Below are 19,982 nucleotides of genomic sequence, written 5' to 3' on the forward strand. Positions count from 1 at the left end.
CACCCCAGATACCTATTGACAAAAATCTGTATAGTTTTTTTTTCTTAATTGTTTTTTGGATGTCAGATTTATCTGCTGTATTATTTCTAGTTTCATTATATATGTATATTTGCTTAGCCTTTTAGGTTTTATATTTTTTGTTTTATAAGATCTTTTTATAAAACATTATTTTTGCCTATTGATTTTTTTAGTGTAAGAACTATAAATCAATTTTCCTTTAGCTGTTAAACTGTATGCTATTCTTGTTTAGTTTTGAAAATACTTTTTATGTTTAACTCTACTCCGGATTCTACTGTGCTGGGGAGGATTTTATTCTAACTGCATGCAGTAGTTTTCTAGCTGAGAAGCCAAATGTGCTCAGCCAAATGTGCTCAGCTGAGAAGCCAAATGTGCTTTTTTATTTTAATCCTCTTTTTACTCCTTTTCCCTAGTTATGATGATGAAATTGATAAAGTAAACCAGTATCAACGACTAAGTCTAGAAGACCTGGAAAAAATAGAAATAGGTAATTTTAACATAATGACCAACTCATGCTCTTGCTTTCAAGTGTACGGCAGATTATTTAAGGAACTGCTGTGTATCTCTTAAGAGATCAGAACAGGATATTCCAAGCACTCTGTCTTCAGACTTACTTTCTGTTCTTTAGTGATGGATGTAGTCTAGTAATACTGTGTTCCTTTTGTTTTTGCCTTGTAAAAATAACCCCAGGGGTCAGGAAATATATAATTGAGATGAGTTTATTTAGCCTCATCAAATCAAATGGTCTCATTATGCTATTTTGTGTTCTTATTCAGATAGGAAGAAAAGTGTGCTGTCTACTTAGGTGATGAATATCTGGTCTTTTTAAGTTATAGGAGAAAGTGACTGTTAGGTGAAAGATATAATCTTACATGTGTTCATTTGGGCTTTTAGGTCCTGAACCCACTCTTTTTGGCAAGCCAAAGTTCTCCTGCATGCGATTGCACTACAGATACAAAGAAGCAAGTGGTTACTTCCACACGCTGAGAGCTGTAATGCGTAATCCAGAAGAAGATGGAAAAGGTAAAAAAAAAAAAAAGCATTCAGTAATAATTTTATATTTATCTTCCAAGTCCAAATGGAACTGGGGACATTACATACTACAGCCAAGCAATTGAGATCTCATCCAGGGAATAGTTTTGTGACCTTGAAATAACAACTCTGTTCCCAGGTTTGCAGGGAGTAATTGTTTGAATGGGACCTATAGTTTTGGGCAAGGGATACTTGGTGGGAATCCTCACTGTTATCTGTCACATGATAAGCTGGGCTGGTTCTGGGCCTTTGCCCTCCTTGTTCCCCCTGAGGTAGCAGGTGGGCCCACAGCTGTCGCATTCCCAGCAGTCGCCTCCCTGTCTAGCACAGTCATGGCAAACATGAATTCCAGTTCAGTCGGTTTAGTGCTTTTGTTTTTGCTTTTTTACTCTTCTGTTACATGTTGGTTTAGAACATTTTGAATTAGTGGGGGGAAGTAGTGAACAAGTGGCAGTTTTCTATAAATTTTAACACATTCATATTCAAGTGTACAGCCATAGACTTCAAACTTGTATGAATGAAAACTGCTGTATTTTTAGTTTGTTTTTTGGAGCATTTGGCAAGTGGTTCAATTTGGGTTCCAGACACCCTTCAGTGCATTGCAGAGATGCTGCAGATCACCAAGCAGGCCATGGGATTGGATGTACCTATTATTGAGAAAAAACTTGAGAGGTGAGTGTACTACTTCTCGTAAGATTTTCTTGGAATTTTCTCCAAAGAATAAAGGCATCAATATCCAAGGTCTTAGTTTTTTAAAGTATTTGCAAGAGAGGAATGGTGGAGACCATATTATCTTAATGTGTTGGTATTTAGAGAGGTAAGTATTGAATTTCTATGGATCAAAAGTAATTTTTGTTTAAAGTGTCTATTTTTATTTATAGAATTTTCAGACCTTACACAGAGTTGCACAGGTAATTCAGAGTTCCCATACACACTTCCTTCAGTTCCCCTTATGTTACCATCTTGCATAGCCACAACTAAGAGATTTGCCTGGCACGTAGCTCATGCTGTAGTGGTAAATCCAGGGGGTCATCTTGGATTATAAATTAGCATTGCACTATTTTTTAAAAACCAGGACCAATTTAAATAAAGGAAACCATTTTTACTTAACATTAATTGTGACAGTATATTGGATTCCATGGGAAATTAACATTTTTCTTTTCTAATTTATAGGAAGAGCAGTAAACCTCATGAAGACATCATTGGAATCAGATCTCAAAACCAAGGCTCTTTGGCTCAGGGGAAGAATTTTTTAATGAGCAAATTTTCGTCTCTAAATCAAAAAGTAAAGCAGACCAAATCCAATGTAAATATTGGCAATCTACGAAAGTTAGGAAACTTTACAAAACCTGAAATGAAAGTTAATTTTCTAAAGCCAAACTTAAAAGTCAATCTTTGGAAATCAGATAGTAGTCTTGAGACTATGGAAAACTCGGGAGTGATGGATAATAAGGTCCAGGCAGAGTCTGATGGGGACATGTCTTCAGATAATGACTCCTACCACTCTGACGAATTCCTTACACATTCCAAGTCTGATGATGACAAGCAACTAGCCAATTCCTTAGAGAGTGTAGGGCCAGTAGATTACGTTCTTCCCAGCTGTGGTATCATTGCTTCCGCACCTCGATTAGGCAGCCGGCCCCAGTGTGTGAGCAGCACTGATGTGAGCAGTCATGCTCCTTCAGAGGTTCCTGCTGCACACGGAAGTGGGCTGATGAAAGGCCAGGAGTCTCCTTTCAAGAAAAGTCCTTCTGCTGACAACATACGTGTATTGACTGGCTTTGCCAAGCCCATGGATGTTTACTGCCACAGATTTGTGCAAGATGCACAAAGCAAAGTGACTGAGCTGCCCGAGACCAGGTGTGTGTCTCAGCAAGCTAGTGAGGAAGGAAATCAAACGACCAGTCAAGTTCCTAAAGAAGCCGCCCAATCAGAATCAACGCAGCAAACACCTTCGCGACCATCTCAGTTAGATGTGTCTTTTTCTGGGACAGGCCCACAGTTTCTGTCAGTTGAACCAGTGCACTCAGTTCTATCTCAGAAGACCCCCAGTTCTGGTTCCAGCGTGTTGGAAGGGCTCCACGTAACTCCTTCTCCTTCAGAGAGCAGTAGCAGCAGAGCAGTGTCCCCCTTTGCGAAGATTCGCAGCTCCATGGTCCAGGTTGCTAACATTACCCAAGCTGGCTTAACTCATGGGATAAACTTGGCAGTGGCAAAAGTTCAGAAGAGTCCTGCAGAAGCTGATGTGGTTAATGAAGTCCAGCAAAAGGAACTCAAAAATATGTTTACCCAATGCCAGACACGAATAATCCAGATTTAGAATTTACCCACAAAGAAACCTTTGACTTTTTATTTGTAAACTCAAAAAGGTGATTTCACATTAGGCTATTTAAATGTGTACTGTCTGAATCTTGGGATAACAAATTCTAATTATGTTTACAGGGAAGGGTTTTAAGAAGTCTGAACCATAGCAGATTTCCAAGTTGAAAGGCCAAGACAAGAAGTCCACCTTTCTAGACCGTGCAGCCCTGGAGGGCGTCTACCCTACAGAGCAGCGTGCTCACCTGAGTCATTCAGGAGCAGTCACGTAGGGCAGGACTTGAACTGGCTTCGAGAGGATGGGGGAGGGAATGTATGAAGATGGAGGGTGGGCAGGGTCAGTTTAGGGATTAGGGTTTCCTGTTGTCAGTTCATTGCCTGTGTGTTACCTCTGCAAGGCAAATTACATACTTAGTTGTCAGCGAGTGACTTTAAAGTGTTACTATGGAAACACATCTGAATAGGAAAAACTAGATGGCTACTGACTGTTCTGAGGAAGGAGTTAATTGAAGGGTTTTGACACTAGTCAAGAAAGGTATTCCCATTTGATCCTATTTTTTTCCATATGCCACTTGAATATATTCTGCCACCTGCACTCCCCCAAATCTAGAAACACTGGCTCACCTGTCATAAAGTAAACCTTGCCTATCAGATGTGAATGGCAACACCCATTAAACGTTTTGCTGTTTTCAGGAGTATAACTGGCTACTAGAAATCCCAGAAGGAAGTCAAGTGTTAACCTTTTCCCCGGGGGTGGGGGGGCATGCTGCAGCGCCTTGTGCAGACTGTCACAACTATAGGAAATTTAACCTGAAGCACAGCTGTGCTAAAACTACTTTTATGACGGTAACTCTGACCACAAAGAACCAGGGCTCTAGAACCCGCGCAGAAGAGCTACGTGGCGTCTTCCAGCAAGTATTGGTTTCTCTGGTATCTTTGAGAGCCTTACTCAATGGAAGAAATGATTCTCAGCTGAACATTATGTTTGTTGTGACTTTGAGCATTCCATTTGTTATTTATTAGTGGTGTTTTTGTTTTGAAGTGTCAAATCTTGTGACTATTAAAATAAAGTATCATTAAAAGCAACAATGTGTATGAGGATTTCTTATATATTTTAATATAGGTTTGACTTTAAAACTTTATGATTAGTTTGCTATAATTAGGCACTTGTTCTGAGCTTCCCAGTTATTTTACTTCTTTGAAATAAGTCACAAACCGTACTTTGTTTCAAGTATTCAAAATTGAATGCTTTATTCTGTTCACCAATTTTTTTTCTGGGTCTTCACAACAGAGAAAAATAAAAGCAAAGGTCAAGTGAGAAAATATGCACGTTTAAGTTCTGCAGAAAAGAATCCCCAAAGATCCCCCTACACCTGGTACTGGGGATTGGACCCAGGAGTGTGTTACCTCTGATCGAAACCCTTTTATTTTGAAACAAGGTCTCACTCAGTTGCTGAGGGTGATCCTCCCGTCTCAGCCTCCTAAGTACTGGGATTACAGGCATGTGCCGACACACAGCCCAAAGATTTTTTTAAACTAAAATTAAGGCAGTGTTCAAAATAGGCACTATAGATGTGGGCTCAGTTTCCTAGTCATTCAAATAGGATTACCATCTTGCTATGAATCAGAGCAACATGCCTGAATGCCTCTTGTTTTCAGGAAAAGGAGTGTGAAAGGCTGAGCTTCCTGCTGGGTGGGACTTGGGTAAGAAGACATCACCCTGCATCGGCTCCCATATTAAAGTTTACACCTGTAATGTTTTTCCAAGAGAACACGGCTTGTCCACAGATCACGTTGGATGATGACTCTTACAATTCATGAAAAACAGCCCAAGGTACTGGTAATTTGGGAACATTTATTTACTGGAAAAATTTTTTCAAGGGAACGTTTCTGCAAAACCAAGCAAAATTATAATTTCTCTTTGGTAGATAATTTACATTGGCACAGACACATGGTAACTAATCTACTTTGTTTTAATACAAATGTATTTTAGTCTCAGAAACCCAGTTGAGCATTTTATTTCTGAAAGTTTTAAGATCTAGTCTACCAATTATAAAAATGAACGGAATTCCTATATAAACATTATTTACAATCATTTATAAAAATAGATTTGGATTTAGGAAAAGAAAGCTGAATAACTTTTTACTTCCCTTCATTAGGCATAATGAATTTGATTTTAAGGCTGGCCCTATTTCCTTGGTTAAGGCCAATGAAAAATTAAGCCTTCCACACAGGGGGAAAAAAAAACCCTTAAGGAATCATTTAATCTCTCTCCAACTAGGTACGTTACTGACTAGAAGAAAGCGAACCTTTATGCCATTGACAGTAGAATTCTAACCCCTCTGAAGGTTCTTGTTGTCAGAACTACACTATATTAACTTACCTAGGAGTAATATTTTGTTCCTTTACGTGTCTCAGACTGGTTTGGGAAAGCATTCCTGTAGTTCTGTCAGGCCTTGAGCACATGTGGAACTAACAAGTTGTATACATAGTTCAAAGTCCAATACAATCACTAAAATGACAGTGACATTAGGAGAAGAACTTTGCGGGTCTGGGAATGGAACCCAGAGGCATTTGACCTCCAAGCTACACCCCCTGCCCTATTTTTTATTCTTTATTTTGAAACAGGGTCTCACTGAGTTGCAGAGGGCCTCACTAAGTAGCTGAGGCCGTCCGCGAACCACGATCATCCGGTCTCAGCCTCCTGAATGCTGGGATTACAAGCGTGCGCCACCATGCCCGGCTTAGAAAATAACCTTTTTAAATAATTATTTTCCCCCCTGGCCTAGGGATATGGCTCAGTGGTACAGCTTGGCTAACACATACAAGAGGCTCGATTCCATCCCCATCACCAGAGGGAAAAGTTTAAGGGGGGCTTTGTAAGCTTACTATTTCACTTGTTTCATATCTGGGCAAAACTTAGGGCAGCATTCCGTTTGATGAATCCCATATTAACAGTGGTTCCCGAATGCATGGGGCTGTAATGAGAAAAATACGGACAATATACTGTTCTTCAAAATGCTACATTTATTCCATTTACAGGACTATCTCTTGTTGTGAGATTGTCTTTTTATAAAAAAAAAGTGATAATATACAGTGGTTTCAGATTCATTGGCAAAATAAATTGGCAACCCTGTCTCAAGAATTTTTTGGAATTTTACTGGTCCATGAAATCCAAGTGTGGGAAGCAATGCCATGTAAAAAGCTAGTTCTGTAAGTTGTTATTTAGTAGAAAAAGGTTTCTGTGACCAAATGCCTAGGAAATGCTACTACAGGATTTCACATGTGAATCAGTGGCAAATACGCTGGATTATTCCCCAAACTTAGATTACAGCGCATACTCAAGCCCACTGCTAGTATCAGAAAGACACAGAAATCGCAAGTGAACACTTCCTCCAACTCTGAAACTGCAACAATTTTCTTCTTTTTTAAATGAAGTTAACGATTCAACAGTCTGGCCTATGACTTAGCTACAGCTAAGGAAATAGTATAATCAGCAACACTTATCAATATTAAACTTTTAATATCAAATACACTTTTGTACATTGTTACTAATTCATTTAATTATAAAACAAACTTCAAAAGCTCCATAAAATCAGTAAGGAAAAAGCCCTTACTGAGTGTCATATAAACTTCTGATTGTTAACAGGCTTAATTTCAGGAAAAGTCACTGGGTTTTGATACAAATTGTCTATAAAACTGGTATAAATGACATGTGAATTTTACAATAATGTGGCTGCAGGTTGCCCGTTACTCCTCACGGGTATCAGAACGTCAAAGCTCATTTCCGTTCACACATCTCTGCTGCTGAAGCCGGTTTCTTCTTAAAGACTCCAGCTGCTTAGCTCGTAGCCATCGTTCTCTGGACAGTGTTGTCTGACCAGCGCTGAGAGACAGAAACCTGGTTTGAAATACAGAAAAAAATCAGTCTAGAGCTAGGATGTAACTTTAATTTTTTTCCCTTTTAATGGTAGTACTGAGGTTTATACCCTGGGGTTTATACCATTGAGCTATTCCCCTGGCCCCTTTTTATTTTCAAACAGGGTTTCATTAAGTTGCTGAAGCTGGCCTTGAACCTGTGATCCTCTTGTCTCAGCCTCCTAAATACTGGGATTTCAGGTATGCACCTCCATGCTTGGCTCAGCTTTAAAATGTTTAAAATCTAGAAATACGTTTTAAAATCACAGTCCAGGCTGGGCGTGGTGGCGCACGCTTGTAATCTCAGCATTTGGGAGGTTGAGACCAGAGGATCGCGCTTCGCGGCCAACCTCAGCTACTTAGTGAGGCACCCGTAACTTAGTGAGACCCTGTTTCAAAATAAAGAATCAAAAGTAGGGCAGGGGGTGTAGCTCGGAGGTAAAATGCCCCTGGGTTCCATCCCTAGCACTGCAAAAAAAATCAACAAAAAAAAACACCCCACACAGTCCAAGTTAGGAGATGGAAGACCAGACCATCTACACACAAGAGCCAATTTAAGTGGATTGGGGGTATGTTTCAGTGGTAGGGTGCTTGCCAAGCATGTGTGAGGCCAAGTTTAATCCCCAGCACCGCAAAAAAAAAAAAAAAAAAAAAAAAGACTACTCTGAAGGAGCCCTGAGCGAATCACTGTAAAATTGAGATGCTACATCTCAGTTCCACTGACAAGGTAACTGGCCAAACACAGGCCCCTGAAGCCCTTTCATAAGGTGTTTTTAAACGGAAACACTCGCTGCTGTTTATAGAGCAGGAGATGTGTGCACAGGCCCCACTCACCGCGCCACCACGAGCAGCTGGTGGAGGTCGTCGGCGGTGATGCTCTGAGGGTCGCTCTTGCGCATTTCCACGAAATCGTCTTCAACTGCCTTTTATCGAGAGAGCAAATGCATTGAAAAAGTTTCCTTTAGAAACTCCGTATATCGATCTTAAAACTTGCATTTCTAAGAAACATGACCCCGAGAAGACGTCACATGGGTGCGTCGTCCCTGCCGCTCAGGACAGAAGAAGCACAGGCGAAGAAATGGAGAAACAAACCTTACACACGCAAAACGTGGTGCTGACAAAAGACTTAACAAAAGGAAAGATCCACTTGAGGAGGATGAAAAATGAGCAGCTGCTGAATAAGCACGAGGCCTTTAACTGGGATGGAGAGCGTCAGTCAAGCAGCGGAGGACAGTCAGAATTCATCCTCAAAGCTCTGGAAATGGCCAGACATGGCAACCTCAGGGCATTATGGAAGAAGACCAGGTGACTTGGCTGGAATGCTGAACTTTGTGCCACAGTAACTTGCTCTGGTCCCATATTTCACATCCTTGCAAGTGACAGCCTTGAAGGGAGTGCAGAGCCTGCCACTTCACATATGCGAAACACAGACAAAGCCGGGCATGCTGGCACACGCCTGTAATCAGCATTTGGGAGGCTGAGACAGGAGGACCCAGGTTTGCGGCCAGCCTCAAGCTACTTACTTAGTGAGGCACAAAACAAAACAAAAAACCTACACACATAAGAGTTCCTTCAGAGCACCTCTCCCACAGAACTTCCAAGACCGGCCCTGGCTGCTGCCTCGCCGGAAGAATCCACAGGCTACACTGTCCTGAGTCCAGCTCAGAGTCTGCTCATGTGAACCTTCTCCTTCCCCAGAACAGTGGCCAGGAACAACCAGAAGCAACTGTTGATTGCTTTGCTGAGACACGGCATAATGGTCAAGCAAATGAAAGGCTAACCAAACTCTAGCGTAGAAGAGCAGAGGCCAGCTGCGTGTGGTGGTGCACACCTGTCATCCCAGTTCTTCGGAGGCTCACAGAAGGATCAACTTTGTGGCCAGCCTCAGCAACTTAGTGAGATCGTTTGAAAAAAAAAAAAAAAAAGAAGGGTGGGATACAGCGCAGAGACAGAATACCTCCGAAACTCTAGCACCTGGTTCAAACGCTTGTAATCCCAGCATTTGGGAGGCTGAGACAGGAGAATCACGGTTCATGGGCAGCCTCAGCTACTTGGTGAAGCCCTAGCAACTCAGTGAGACCCTGTTTCAAAAATAAAGAATAGCCGGGCGTGGTGGCGCACGCTTGTAATCCCCGCGCTTGGGAGGCAGAGACAGGAGGATCGCGCAGGTTCGAAGCCAGCCATGCGCGCTGGCTTAGGAGACCCTGTTTCCAAATAAAAAAATGTAAAAATAGGTCTGGGAGTGTAGCCCGGAGGTAGAAGGGCTTCCAGGAACCCCAGTACCACCAAAATAAATAAATAAATAAATAATAAAAAATAGGGTTGGTGGTGTACTGCAAAAAAAGGGGGGAAAAAGCTGACAAACCCTAGTACAAAAAACAAAACAACAAACAAAAGAAATAATGATCTGAAATTCCTCACATCTGTTGAGGATCTCACTGAAACCTACATTATTATGCAAAATCTACCTAAAAGTGCTCAAACTTTTAAGTAGTCAGTCACACCCACTCAGGCACCTGATAGAAGCCTTGGGATATATCTTCCTCAGGTAATAGGGATTATAAAGAACAAACGGAAAATATGAGAATAATTATGAAAATATGAGAAGAACCAAATAGAGAATACCAAAAGTCAAAGCGAGATCTGGGGGGAGGAGGGTGGAGCTCGGCGGCAGAGTGAGCGTGGCGCGCGTGAGGGGAGAGTCAAGGTCAATCCCCAGCACCTTGGAAAAACAAACCAGTCAAAGAGAGGATCCTGAAAGCAGCAACAGAAAAATGACCGTTCACCCCTCACCAGAAACCAGAGGCCAGAAGGCAGTGGGAGGACATATTCAAAGTGGTAAGAGAGAGCACGAAGCAGTGTCTACACCAGCAAAACGAGTCAAAAAGACAGTTCCAGATGACCAACTCTTTCTCATGAGATGTGCCCTGCGAGAACACGCACGGAGCCCCTTAGGCCCAAACCAAAGGCCGCCACACACTGAGAACCTGCAAGGTGAGGTAGCAGCATGGGGAGCGGGAGCGCACACGTCTTTGAAGACGTAAAGGCAATGTGCCCAGCGACCCTAGTGTCGATGGGTAGACAACGTAAAGGATGTTATTTGCATAACAACACAAAGGGAGAATTATAAAGGGGCAAAATTTTTCATGTTATTACAATTAAATTATACTTGGACAGCTACTAAAAAGGTAACTTTAAAAATATTGTAAAAAAATTTGAGGGAATTAAAATGGGATATGAGAAAGTATTTCAAACCAAAGATGAAGGGCTAGAGGAAAGAAGGGAAGACCCAGAGAGCGCAGAGCGCGCGCACGTTACAGGAAGCAGGAACTGGCTAGACACGGGGGAATCTCGTCTTTCCTGGACATACCTTGGTTATTTCGTCAGATATACTGTAATCCAAAAATCTCAAAAGGGTCAGATAAATGCGGAATTTGCTCAGCACGGAGGGCAGCACCGCGGAGAGAAGGCTGCTCATGTACTCCTCCACGTTGGGGGGGATGAGCTGAGGCTGTAGGTGAACCTGGCAGTCGGCCTGTAAGAGAAATGGCACGGTCTACTTTCAAAGGTACGTCCTTTCTATCAGCTCTCAACAGAATTAGAAAATACTACTTACTTTGGGGAGAAAAAAAAATTGTGTGTGTGTGTGTGTGTGTGTATGTTTACGTTACTGGGGACTGAATCCAGGGGCTTTCTATCTCTGAGCTACATCCCAAGCACTTTTTATTTTTCTGATTATGAGACAGGGTCTCACTAAATTGCCAGGCTGGCCTTGAACTTGAGATCCTCTTGCCTCAGGCTCCCAAGTACTATAATTATAGGTGTGCACCACTGCACTCAGAAGTCATTTTTAATAAATACACACACACACACACACACACACACACACACACAGTCTCTCTCTCTCTCTCTCTCTCTCTCTCTCTCTCTCTCTCTATATATATATATATATATATATATATATATATTTAGGGGGAGTACTAGGGGCATTCTACCTCCAAGCTACACCCCCAGCCCTATTTTTTATTCTTTTTTTTGAACAGGGTATCACTAAGTTGTAAGGGCCTCACTGAGGCCTCAGCTGAGGCTGGGACATGAACCTGCGATCCGCCTGTCTCAGCATCCCAAGTATTGGGATTACAAGCTTGTGCCACCACGCCCAGCTGAGTGCATACACTATAACTACCACAATTAATAATGATAAAAGTTAGCTTTTGCCAGACAGCAATCCCAGCTATTTATGAGGCAAGGGGATCACAAGTTCAAGATCAGACTAGGCAATTCAGTGACATCTGTCTTTGTTTTGGGGATTGAACCCAGGGGCATTCCACCTCCAAGCTTCAACCCCAGCCCTATTTTTAAAGTTTGAAACAGTCTCGCTAAGTTGCTGAGGCTGGCTTGGAACCTGTGATTCTCCAGTCTCAGCTTCCTGGGTACTGGTATTACAAGCATTCGCCACCATGCCCAAATAAGATCCAGTCTCAAAGTAAAACATACAAAGGGCTGGGGGATGCTGCTCAGGGGAAAGGGGGCCCTGGACTTAATCTCTAATACAAACGAAAGAGCTGGCTTTCTTGGTTATTTATAATCCCAATGGTGTTAATAAGCATATAAGAAGGTAATCAAGCTCTAAAAGGCAGTTAACTAAAATTTGTACCATAATTTTCAACAGAAATTTACCAAGGAACCATTTAATTCTTAGTGAAAGGCTGTTTCTCATCTATCAAAGGTGAATACTACCATCTATATACTTTTTAAACATCTGGAGGATTTCTCATCCTCAAAATGAACACTTACTAATTGGTGCTGGGGATTAAACCCTGGGGCATACTACCTCTGAGCTACACCCCTAGCCCTATTTTATTTTTATTTGGAGACAGGGCCTGAGTTGCTGAAGCTGGCCACGAACATGTGATCCTCCTGTCTCAGCTCCAAAGTACTGGGATTACAGGCACGCACCAGCATGCTGGGCTACAATACCTCTTTAAAAGCCACTCTGAGGACCAGACTATTTCACTATAAAACATACATTTCACCCAGGTGTGCTGGCACACGTTTGTAATCCCAGCATTCGGGAGGCTGAGACTGGAGGATCGCGGTTCACAGACAGCCTCAGCTACTTAGTGAGGCCCTTTGCAACTTAGGGAGACCTGGTTTCAAAATAAAGACTAAAAGAAAGGGCTGGGGGTATAGCTCGGAGGTAGAATATCTCTGGGTTCCATCCCCAGTACAGCAATAAATTAATAAATTAAAAAAAAATAGGACTGGGGGTGTAGCTTGGAGGTAGAATGTCCCTGGGTTCTATTCCCAGTACCGCAAAAGTAAAAAATAAATAAAAATAAAAAAATAAAAGTTATTACCAAGTGACTAGTGACATTTATTTATTTATTTGGGTACTAGAGCTGGAAGCCAGGGGCATTATTACCATTACTGTGGTATTGGGATTAAATGCAGGGCATTCTACCCCTAAGCCTTACCCTGAACCCTATTTTATATTTTATGTTAAAACAGGGTCTTAGTTCCAGAGGCCTAAGGTGCTGAGGCTGGCCACAAACCTGCCATCCTCTTGTCTCGGCCTCCCAAGTACTGGACTTACAGGCATGTGCCACCATGCCTGGCTAGAGGCACTATTTTGAAACAGTTTTGCTAAATTGCTAAGACTGGCCTCAAATCATTGATTCTCCTGCCTAAGCCTTGTAGGTACTGGAATTACAGATGTGCATCACCACGCCTGGCTGATTAGAGAAGTTTAATAAGAAAAATCTAAATTTTTCACATAAGAATGGCAGAAAACAGTGAAGGAAGAACAGAAGTCTAGATAGTAATCAGTCGACGTATAGACAGCTTTTACTTTTTATGACAGGAAGATCATGGTTCGTGGACAGCCTCAGCTACTTAGTGAGGCCCTCTGCAACTCAGTGAGACCGGTTTCAAAATAAAGAATAAAAAACAGGGCAGGAGGTGTAGCTCGGAGGTTGAATGTCCCTGGGTTCCATCCCCAGACCCGCAAAAAAAAACATAAAAACAAAAACCCCAGTCTTCATACCGGGAGGAGTGACCGCCCCTCCGAGGTAATAAGGACGTTGACACTGCAGGGAAACTCCATCTGGTGGTAACTGAAGTCGTAATCCACCTTCTGCCAAGTGATAAGGTTGCTCAGGGCAGTCACGTTATGGACACCTAGGAGAGAGAGCAAGAATACTGTCTTCACTCACTTGATTTTGTTTTTTTTTGTGTGTGGTACTGGGGTGGAACCCAGAGGGTTTCTACCTCTGGGCTATACTCCCAGACCTATTTTATATTTTATTGGAAACAGGGTCTCACTAAGTTGCTGAGAGCCTCACTAAGTAGCTGAGGCTGGTTTCGAACCCATGAGATCCTCCTGTCTCAGCCTCCCAAGCGCGGGGATTACAAGCGTGCCCACCACGCCCAGTCACTTGATTTTAATCACAGAAACAGAGGAATGTGGCTAACAATGAGTATGACACAGGTTTCTGCGGCTTGGATAAAGGTGTGAGGCACGGACCAATTCACTGAGCTAAAAGTTCAAGAGTCGCAAGCCTTGCGGCTAGGCGAGCCAGGACTTTGTGGGCCTAGATCCCCAACCTTACATCACATCCACCCGCCACCAGACCAGCTGCGCCCCGTGAGTGTGACCGCTTCCTAGGCACGATGGTCCCAGCTCACACGCCATGGCAGCACTACAGCCACTCCTCTAGGTGAGCAGCCAGTGGCTTCACTGACTGTATCTTGACCTCTGCCTTGAAGGCCCCGGTCTCTGTTACTTTTTCTTCTACTTCACAACTTGAACTTAACGCCAGCCGTGTTGTCTCCGTTCTCTTCCTTGGGGATGGAGAAGGACCCTGCTTTTGTGGTAGTTATATAATGTATGCCGTAACTGAGGTTAGTTCAAACTATCTACTCAGTTTTTTCCAGAGATTCTCTCCTCACATGGGAGGGAGAAAATATTTCCTTAAATCTTATCTAGGTATGGTGTGGTGGAGTACGCTTGTAACTGGAGGCTGAGAAAGGAGGATAGCAGGTTCAAGACTGGCCTCAGCAACTCAGTGAGACCCTACTTTAAAGTAAAAAATATATAAAAAGGGCTATGGGGTGTCGCTCAGATGTAAAATGTCTCTGGTACTGAAAAAGAAAAAGGAAAAAAAAAAGCTACCTGCACTCTTGTACTATTCTCAGAATGCAATGACCAAACACAATTAGTCACAGAATGTGCTTAATAAAAAGCATCACATCCCGCCCTCATCTTAAGTCTCTGTTAAATGTATACCTGACTTTGAGCCGGGCGTGGTGGTGCACGCTTGTAATCCCCACGCTTGGGAGGCGGAGACAGGAGGATTACACAGGTCTGAAGCTAGCTGCACTGGCTTAAGAGACCCTGTTTCCAAATAAAAATATAAAAATACATCTGGGAGTGTAGCCCGGAGGTAGAAGGGTTTCCAGGAACCCCAGAACCGCCAAAACAACAACAATAAAAAACAAACAAAATACGTAGATCTGACTTTGTCCACAGATGTCCTTTGTCCTTTTCCAAGCCATTACTAGATCTGGCTTTACCAAAGCCAGTGGGAACGGGACAGGGGCTTCCGCGCACCTGAGGCGTCCAGCTGCCCCTGCTCCAGGAGAGTCTCATCGATGACCAGGGAAGTGTTGTTGGGCAGCTGCAGGAGGCCACTGACCAGGCGATTGGCTGTATAGTCTTTGTGGGGAATGAATTTCAAATGGTTCATATTCTCAATAGTCATTTGGAGACGAAAAGACTGCAAAAAAAATTTTTAATGAGCAAAGATTAAAGTTTCCCTGTCTTAAAAACAGTTTCATCTAGAAAGAATGATCTCAAACATTTCTAAGAGAGTAGTACCATGGCTTCTGGAACTATAAAGTAGCCCAACGCAAGCTAGTAAAATAGAAAATGTCTAGTTTTATTCAAGATAGGGAAAACAAAGCCAGGCGTGGTGGCGCACACTTGTAATCCCAGCACTGGGGAGGCAGAGACAGGAGGATCACCATTCATGACCAGCCTCAGCTATTTAGTGAGGCCCCTTGTAACTCAGTGAGACCATTTCAAAATAAAGAATAATAGAACTGAGGGTACAGCTCAGAGGTAGAATTTCCCTGGGTTCCATACCCGATACTAAAATAACAACAACAACAACAATAGTAGTAGTAGTAGTAGTAATAAATAGTAGTAGTAGTAGTAGTAGTAGTAGTAGTAGTAGTAGTAATAATGAGAAGAGCTGGCCTGGTGGCTCGTGCCTGTAAACCCAATATCTGGGAGGCTGATATAGGAGGAGATTCAGCAACCTAGCGAGAGCCTATTTCAAGACAAAAAGTAAAAAGGGCTAATGGGCTGGCTGCGGGTACAGCTCAGAGGTAGAATGCCTCTGGGTTCAATCTCCACCCCACTTCCCCCCTCAAAAACAAGACAAGACAGAGGGAAAAAAACCTTGGCTTCCCTCTCTACTCTGCTGTGTGTTGCTAAGGATTAAACTCAGAGGGTTTCTACCACTGAGCCAAAGCCCCAACCCTTTTCATTTTGAATTAGGGTCTTAGTAAGTTATAACATATTAGCCTCAAACCTGTGATCCTTCTGTCTCAACCTCCCAACAACCAGAATTACAAGCATGCACCACTGGACTTGGCTTCCATGTCTCTTTGAATTAAAATTATACAGCCGGGCATGGTGGCACATGCCTACAGTCTCAGTACTTCGGAGACTGAGACAGAAGGCTCATACCTTCGAGGCCAGTTTCAGCAACTTAGCAAGACAAAAAAAGCAAAAAAGTATAAAAAATATTCATATTCACTCATTGTAGACTACTGCAGATTTTTTTTTTTTTTTTTTTGGCAGTACCAGGGATGGAACCCAGGGGCGTTCTACCTCCAAGCGACACCCCCAGCCCTCTTTTTAATTCTTTATTTGGAAACAGGGTCTCACTAAGTAGCTGAGGCTGTCCTAGAACAGCGATCCTCCTGTCTCAGCCTCCCAAATACTGGGGTTACAAGCGTGCGCCACCATGCCAGGCTTCCTGCAGATGTTTTTTTGTTGTTGTTGTTGTTTTAACAAACTGTTGAGAGAAGAATCAAGGAGCAGAGCAGAGCTGTGTCTCTGTGCTGCCACCTTGTGTCCAGAAGAGCAAGGAGCCTGCTGGGCCAGGCCAGCCTGTAGTGTGTGGTGGGTGGGGTAGCTGTCAAAAGGTAGGCCAAGCTGCAAAATGCTTTGTGTCTACTGGTTCAGGATCCTAACAAACAGGATGGAGGAGGGTACACATCAAAGATACATGGAGAAAAGGCTCCCATGCTAGAGGCCTCAACACAGAGTGAAGTAGGGCACGGGATTTGCTAAGATGAAATGTAAACCCATAAAAGTGAACAGCTCTGGCCCTCTGCCCCTCTTCCCCTCCGCCCCACACGCCTCAAAGGTCTCCATCCTCCACATGGGTCTCTCCTGATCACCCTCGGGGTGCTGTCTGCTGTGTACAAGGCAGCACTAACACCACACACATCTATTTACTAGCCTACCACAAAAGTCTAAACCCCACACGGGCAGAGGGCCTACTTCAGTAATTCTCAGAAGCAGTGCAGGGCTAGGGAGGTGCTGAGACTCACTCATGGGATCCATTCCATAAAAATGGTGACTTTCTTCTTTTTAACATACTGGGCCTTGAGGGTATTCTACCACTGAGCTACAGTCTCAGCCCTTTATTTTTTATTTTGACACAGAGTCTCATTAAATTGCTGAGGATGGCCAGCAACTTGTGATCTTCCAACCTAAGCCCCTGGCAGAGCAGGGATTACAGGCATGCACCACAGCACCCAGATAAAAATCATAATTTTATTCAGATTCCTTCATTGTACAAGAGAGACTAATGAATTTCACTACCACAGAATATTAAAATTTCACTGATAAGCTTTCGGATCCATACTTCAACTACCCTTTATTTTTGGTGGCACTGGGGTTCCTGGAAGCCCTTCTACCTCCAGGCTACACTCCCAGACCTATTTTGTATTTTTTTAATTTGAAAACAGGGTTTCTTAAGCCATCGCGATCCTCTTGTCTCCGCTTCCCAAGCACAGGGATTACAAGCGTGAGCCACCATGCCCGGCTCAACTACCCTTTAAGAAAATACACTCCAATCGAAACACCACATCACAACACACCAAATATAGAAGCAGACATGGAAATTTAGTATCTCCTACTAATCTAGACATAAAGACATCTGCAAAAAGGTAAAACAATGTTATTTTTATCACTTTATTTTGGTTTGGGAAAACAAAAAGCAAACACACACAAATAAAACACCAACTTTGAGTTCTCAGTATTTTTTGGCTAGAGAACTGCTTGCCTGTCCCGGTCACTGCTGCCTCCCAGGAGCCTGGGAGAGCACTGGCACTTAGAGACACCTACAGACTGCTCAGTGGCCGATCTAGCTCAAGCCGTCAAACTCCCCAAGTGAGAGCGATCATGTCCGCAGCCACACAACGCATCAGAAGCCATGTCCCTGTTCCCAAGACCGTGCCACACAAGGGCGCTGCATCCTGTGAAGCCTTGGCCAGCAAAGCAGCTCAATTTTCCAAATGGAAAATTAAAATGGGGGAAGGAGATGAGACCACTGTTTCCTCTGCTCAAAGAACTAGGCGCCTTAATTCTTAGTTGAGGTTATCTAAACTTCAGATTTTAATGTGCACAAAGAATACTGCACTGCAAACAAACCGGGACCAACTGAGTACAATTTTAAGGGAGTTACTGTAATTGCGTTAATTCTTAAGACTTTTAGCAATTTGTGCCAAGGCAATAAATGGGAAATGTTCAGGACAGAGAACATTTTAAATTATATAACTGGCAGACTTTTTTTTCCTCTTAAATGACATCTATTAAAACCTCAAAGTTGAGTATCTGAGTTGAATGAAAGGCAACTGGGTGGATGTGTGGCGTGCTCAGGTTTGTAATACGTATTTATATTGATCTTACTGCTGGAACAAGATGTTGGATAATTCGATACAAGTGCTCTGTGAAGGTGCTGTTCCGTGGGCAACCGCTCAGGTTAACTGTAAATTTTCCTAGTGGAAGAACATCTCTTCTTGTATATCTAGAAGGAAAAAGTAAATGAAAGTAAGCTATTTCATTCAAAAAGCAAATAAAAATTTGCTTAATATTGTCATTAAAAACACAGCAGACATCGGGCATGGTGGCACACGCTTGTAATCCCGCGCTTGGGAAGCGGAGACAGGAGGATCGCGCAGGTTCAAAGCCAGCCTTGGGGCATAAGAGACCCTGTTTCCTAATAAAAATATAAAATAGGTCTGGAAGTGCAGCCCAGAGGTAGAAGGGTTTCCAGGAACCCCAGTATCACCAAAAAATAAAACAAAACAAAACAAAAAACCCCACACAGTAGACTACTCTTATCTATCCGAACAATAGTAGTTAACTGATGACACTTTTTAAGTACTGAAACATTCTGGGACTATTCTGAGCTGCTACTATGCTTTTTCATTTAGAGGTAGGTACTATTATCTGATTTGCCAATGAGAAATCTGAGTCACATATTAGGACTGACAGACTCTCTCTCATTCAAGTTTGAGACCAGAAGTGCTTCCGATTTTGGAATATTTGCATATACTTTACTAGTTAAGAATCCAATTTGAAATCCAAAATCTATAATGCTCCATAATCAAAACTTAGCCCATGGTGCTCAGAAGCTCAAGATTTTGCAGGACCTCATGTTTTTGGTTTAGAGATGGTCACCTTGCACATGCGCATCCACCAGCAAGTGATAAATACACTTCAGAGCCAGGCAGTTTGGTTCTAGAGTCTGTGCTCTTAGAGTCCACTGGAGGAAAGTAAGACTTACGGCACAAAGACGTTACTGTGTGTTCTTATAGAGGAAAACTAGGAAAACCTAACAATTAGGGAAATGGCCACAGTACGGTACATCTGTATAATGAAATAAAAAGTTTATTTAGGATTATGATGGGAAATGCTTAGTATATGTTAGATCCTAAAAGATACAGATCTGCACTTAAGAGTGTAACTGTTATCTCCACGGGTATATGGAATATACATATGTAAACAAAAAAATGAACAAATACCAAAACAGTAAATGAGGTGATGTCTCAGAGGTGAAATTGTGCATGACTGCTATTTTTGTACCTTTTTTAAGCACTGGCAATGGAACCCAAGGAATTCTACCTCTGAGCTACACTCCAGACCTTATTTTTTGAAACAAGGTCCTGCCAAGCTGCTGAGGGAGGCTGGCCTCAAACTAGCAATTCTGGCACAGCCTCTCAAGTACTGAAGTTGCATTCCTGTGCCACCATGCCTGGCTGGTCGCTATGGTTTTTCAAGTTTGTGGAACCTGAAGGAGCATATTACTTTTGAAATTATAAAACAAGGTGAGCTGCTGATGTCAATACACAAAATAAAATGTGCAGCCAAGCGTGACGGTGCATACCTATAATCTCAGTACTTGGGAGGCTAAGGCAGGATAGCAGCTTCAAGGTCAGCCTCAGCTAAGAGGTCAGCAACTTAGCAAGATTCTGTTTTAAAATAAAAACTAAAAGCCGGGCATGGTGCACACTTGTAATCCCAGCACTTGGGAGTGCTGAGACAGGAGGATCCAGGTTCATAGACAGCCTCAGCTACTTAGTGAGGCCCTCCGCAACTTAGTGAAACCCTG

At 42.7% G+C, this 19,982-nt stretch overlaps 2 protein-coding genes across 6 annotated transcripts in view; one reads left to right on the top strand and one right to left on the bottom strand.

The window, feature by feature from the left end:
* INPP5F (inositol polyphosphate-5-phosphatase F) overlaps positions 1–3,370 on the top strand; it is a gene marked incomplete at both ends in the record, with an annotated part of 123,055 nt that extends 119,685 nt beyond the window's left edge. For all 4 annotated transcript variants that reach the window (XM_080694538.1, XM_080694539.1, XM_080694540.1 and 1 more), the window contains 4 exons: positions 432–505; positions 913–1,041; positions 1,635–1,722; positions 2,224–3,370. In XM_080694538.1, coding sequence (XP_080550664.1) covers positions 432–505; positions 913–1,041; positions 1,635–1,722; positions 2,224–3,370 — 1,438 coding nt within the window. The remainder of the gene's footprint in view (positions 1–431; positions 506–912; positions 1,042–1,634; positions 1,723–2,223) is intronic.
* Positions 3,371–7,143: 3,773 nt separating this feature from the next.
* MCMBP (minichromosome maintenance complex binding protein) overlaps positions 7,144–19,982 on the bottom strand; it is a gene marked incomplete at both ends in the record, with an annotated part of 46,799 nt that continues 33,960 nt past the window's right edge. For both annotated transcript variants that reach the window (XM_080694295.1, XM_080694294.1), the window contains 6 exons: positions 7,144–7,270; positions 8,122–8,210; positions 10,658–10,822; positions 13,334–13,467; positions 14,900–15,065; positions 18,278–18,395. In XM_080694295.1, the coding sequence (XP_080550421.1) occupies positions 7,144–7,270; positions 8,122–8,210; positions 10,658–10,822; positions 13,334–13,467; positions 14,900–15,065; positions 18,278–18,395 (799 nt within the window). The remainder of the gene's footprint in view (positions 7,271–8,121; positions 8,211–10,657; positions 10,823–13,333; positions 13,468–14,899; positions 15,066–18,277; positions 18,396–19,982) is intronic.

The sequence above is a fragment of the Muscardinus avellanarius genome, assembly GCF_963383645.1.
Source record: "Muscardinus avellanarius genome assembly, chromosome: 4".
Classification (NCBI taxonomy): domain Eukaryota; kingdom Metazoa; phylum Chordata; class Mammalia; order Rodentia; family Gliridae; genus Muscardinus; species Muscardinus avellanarius.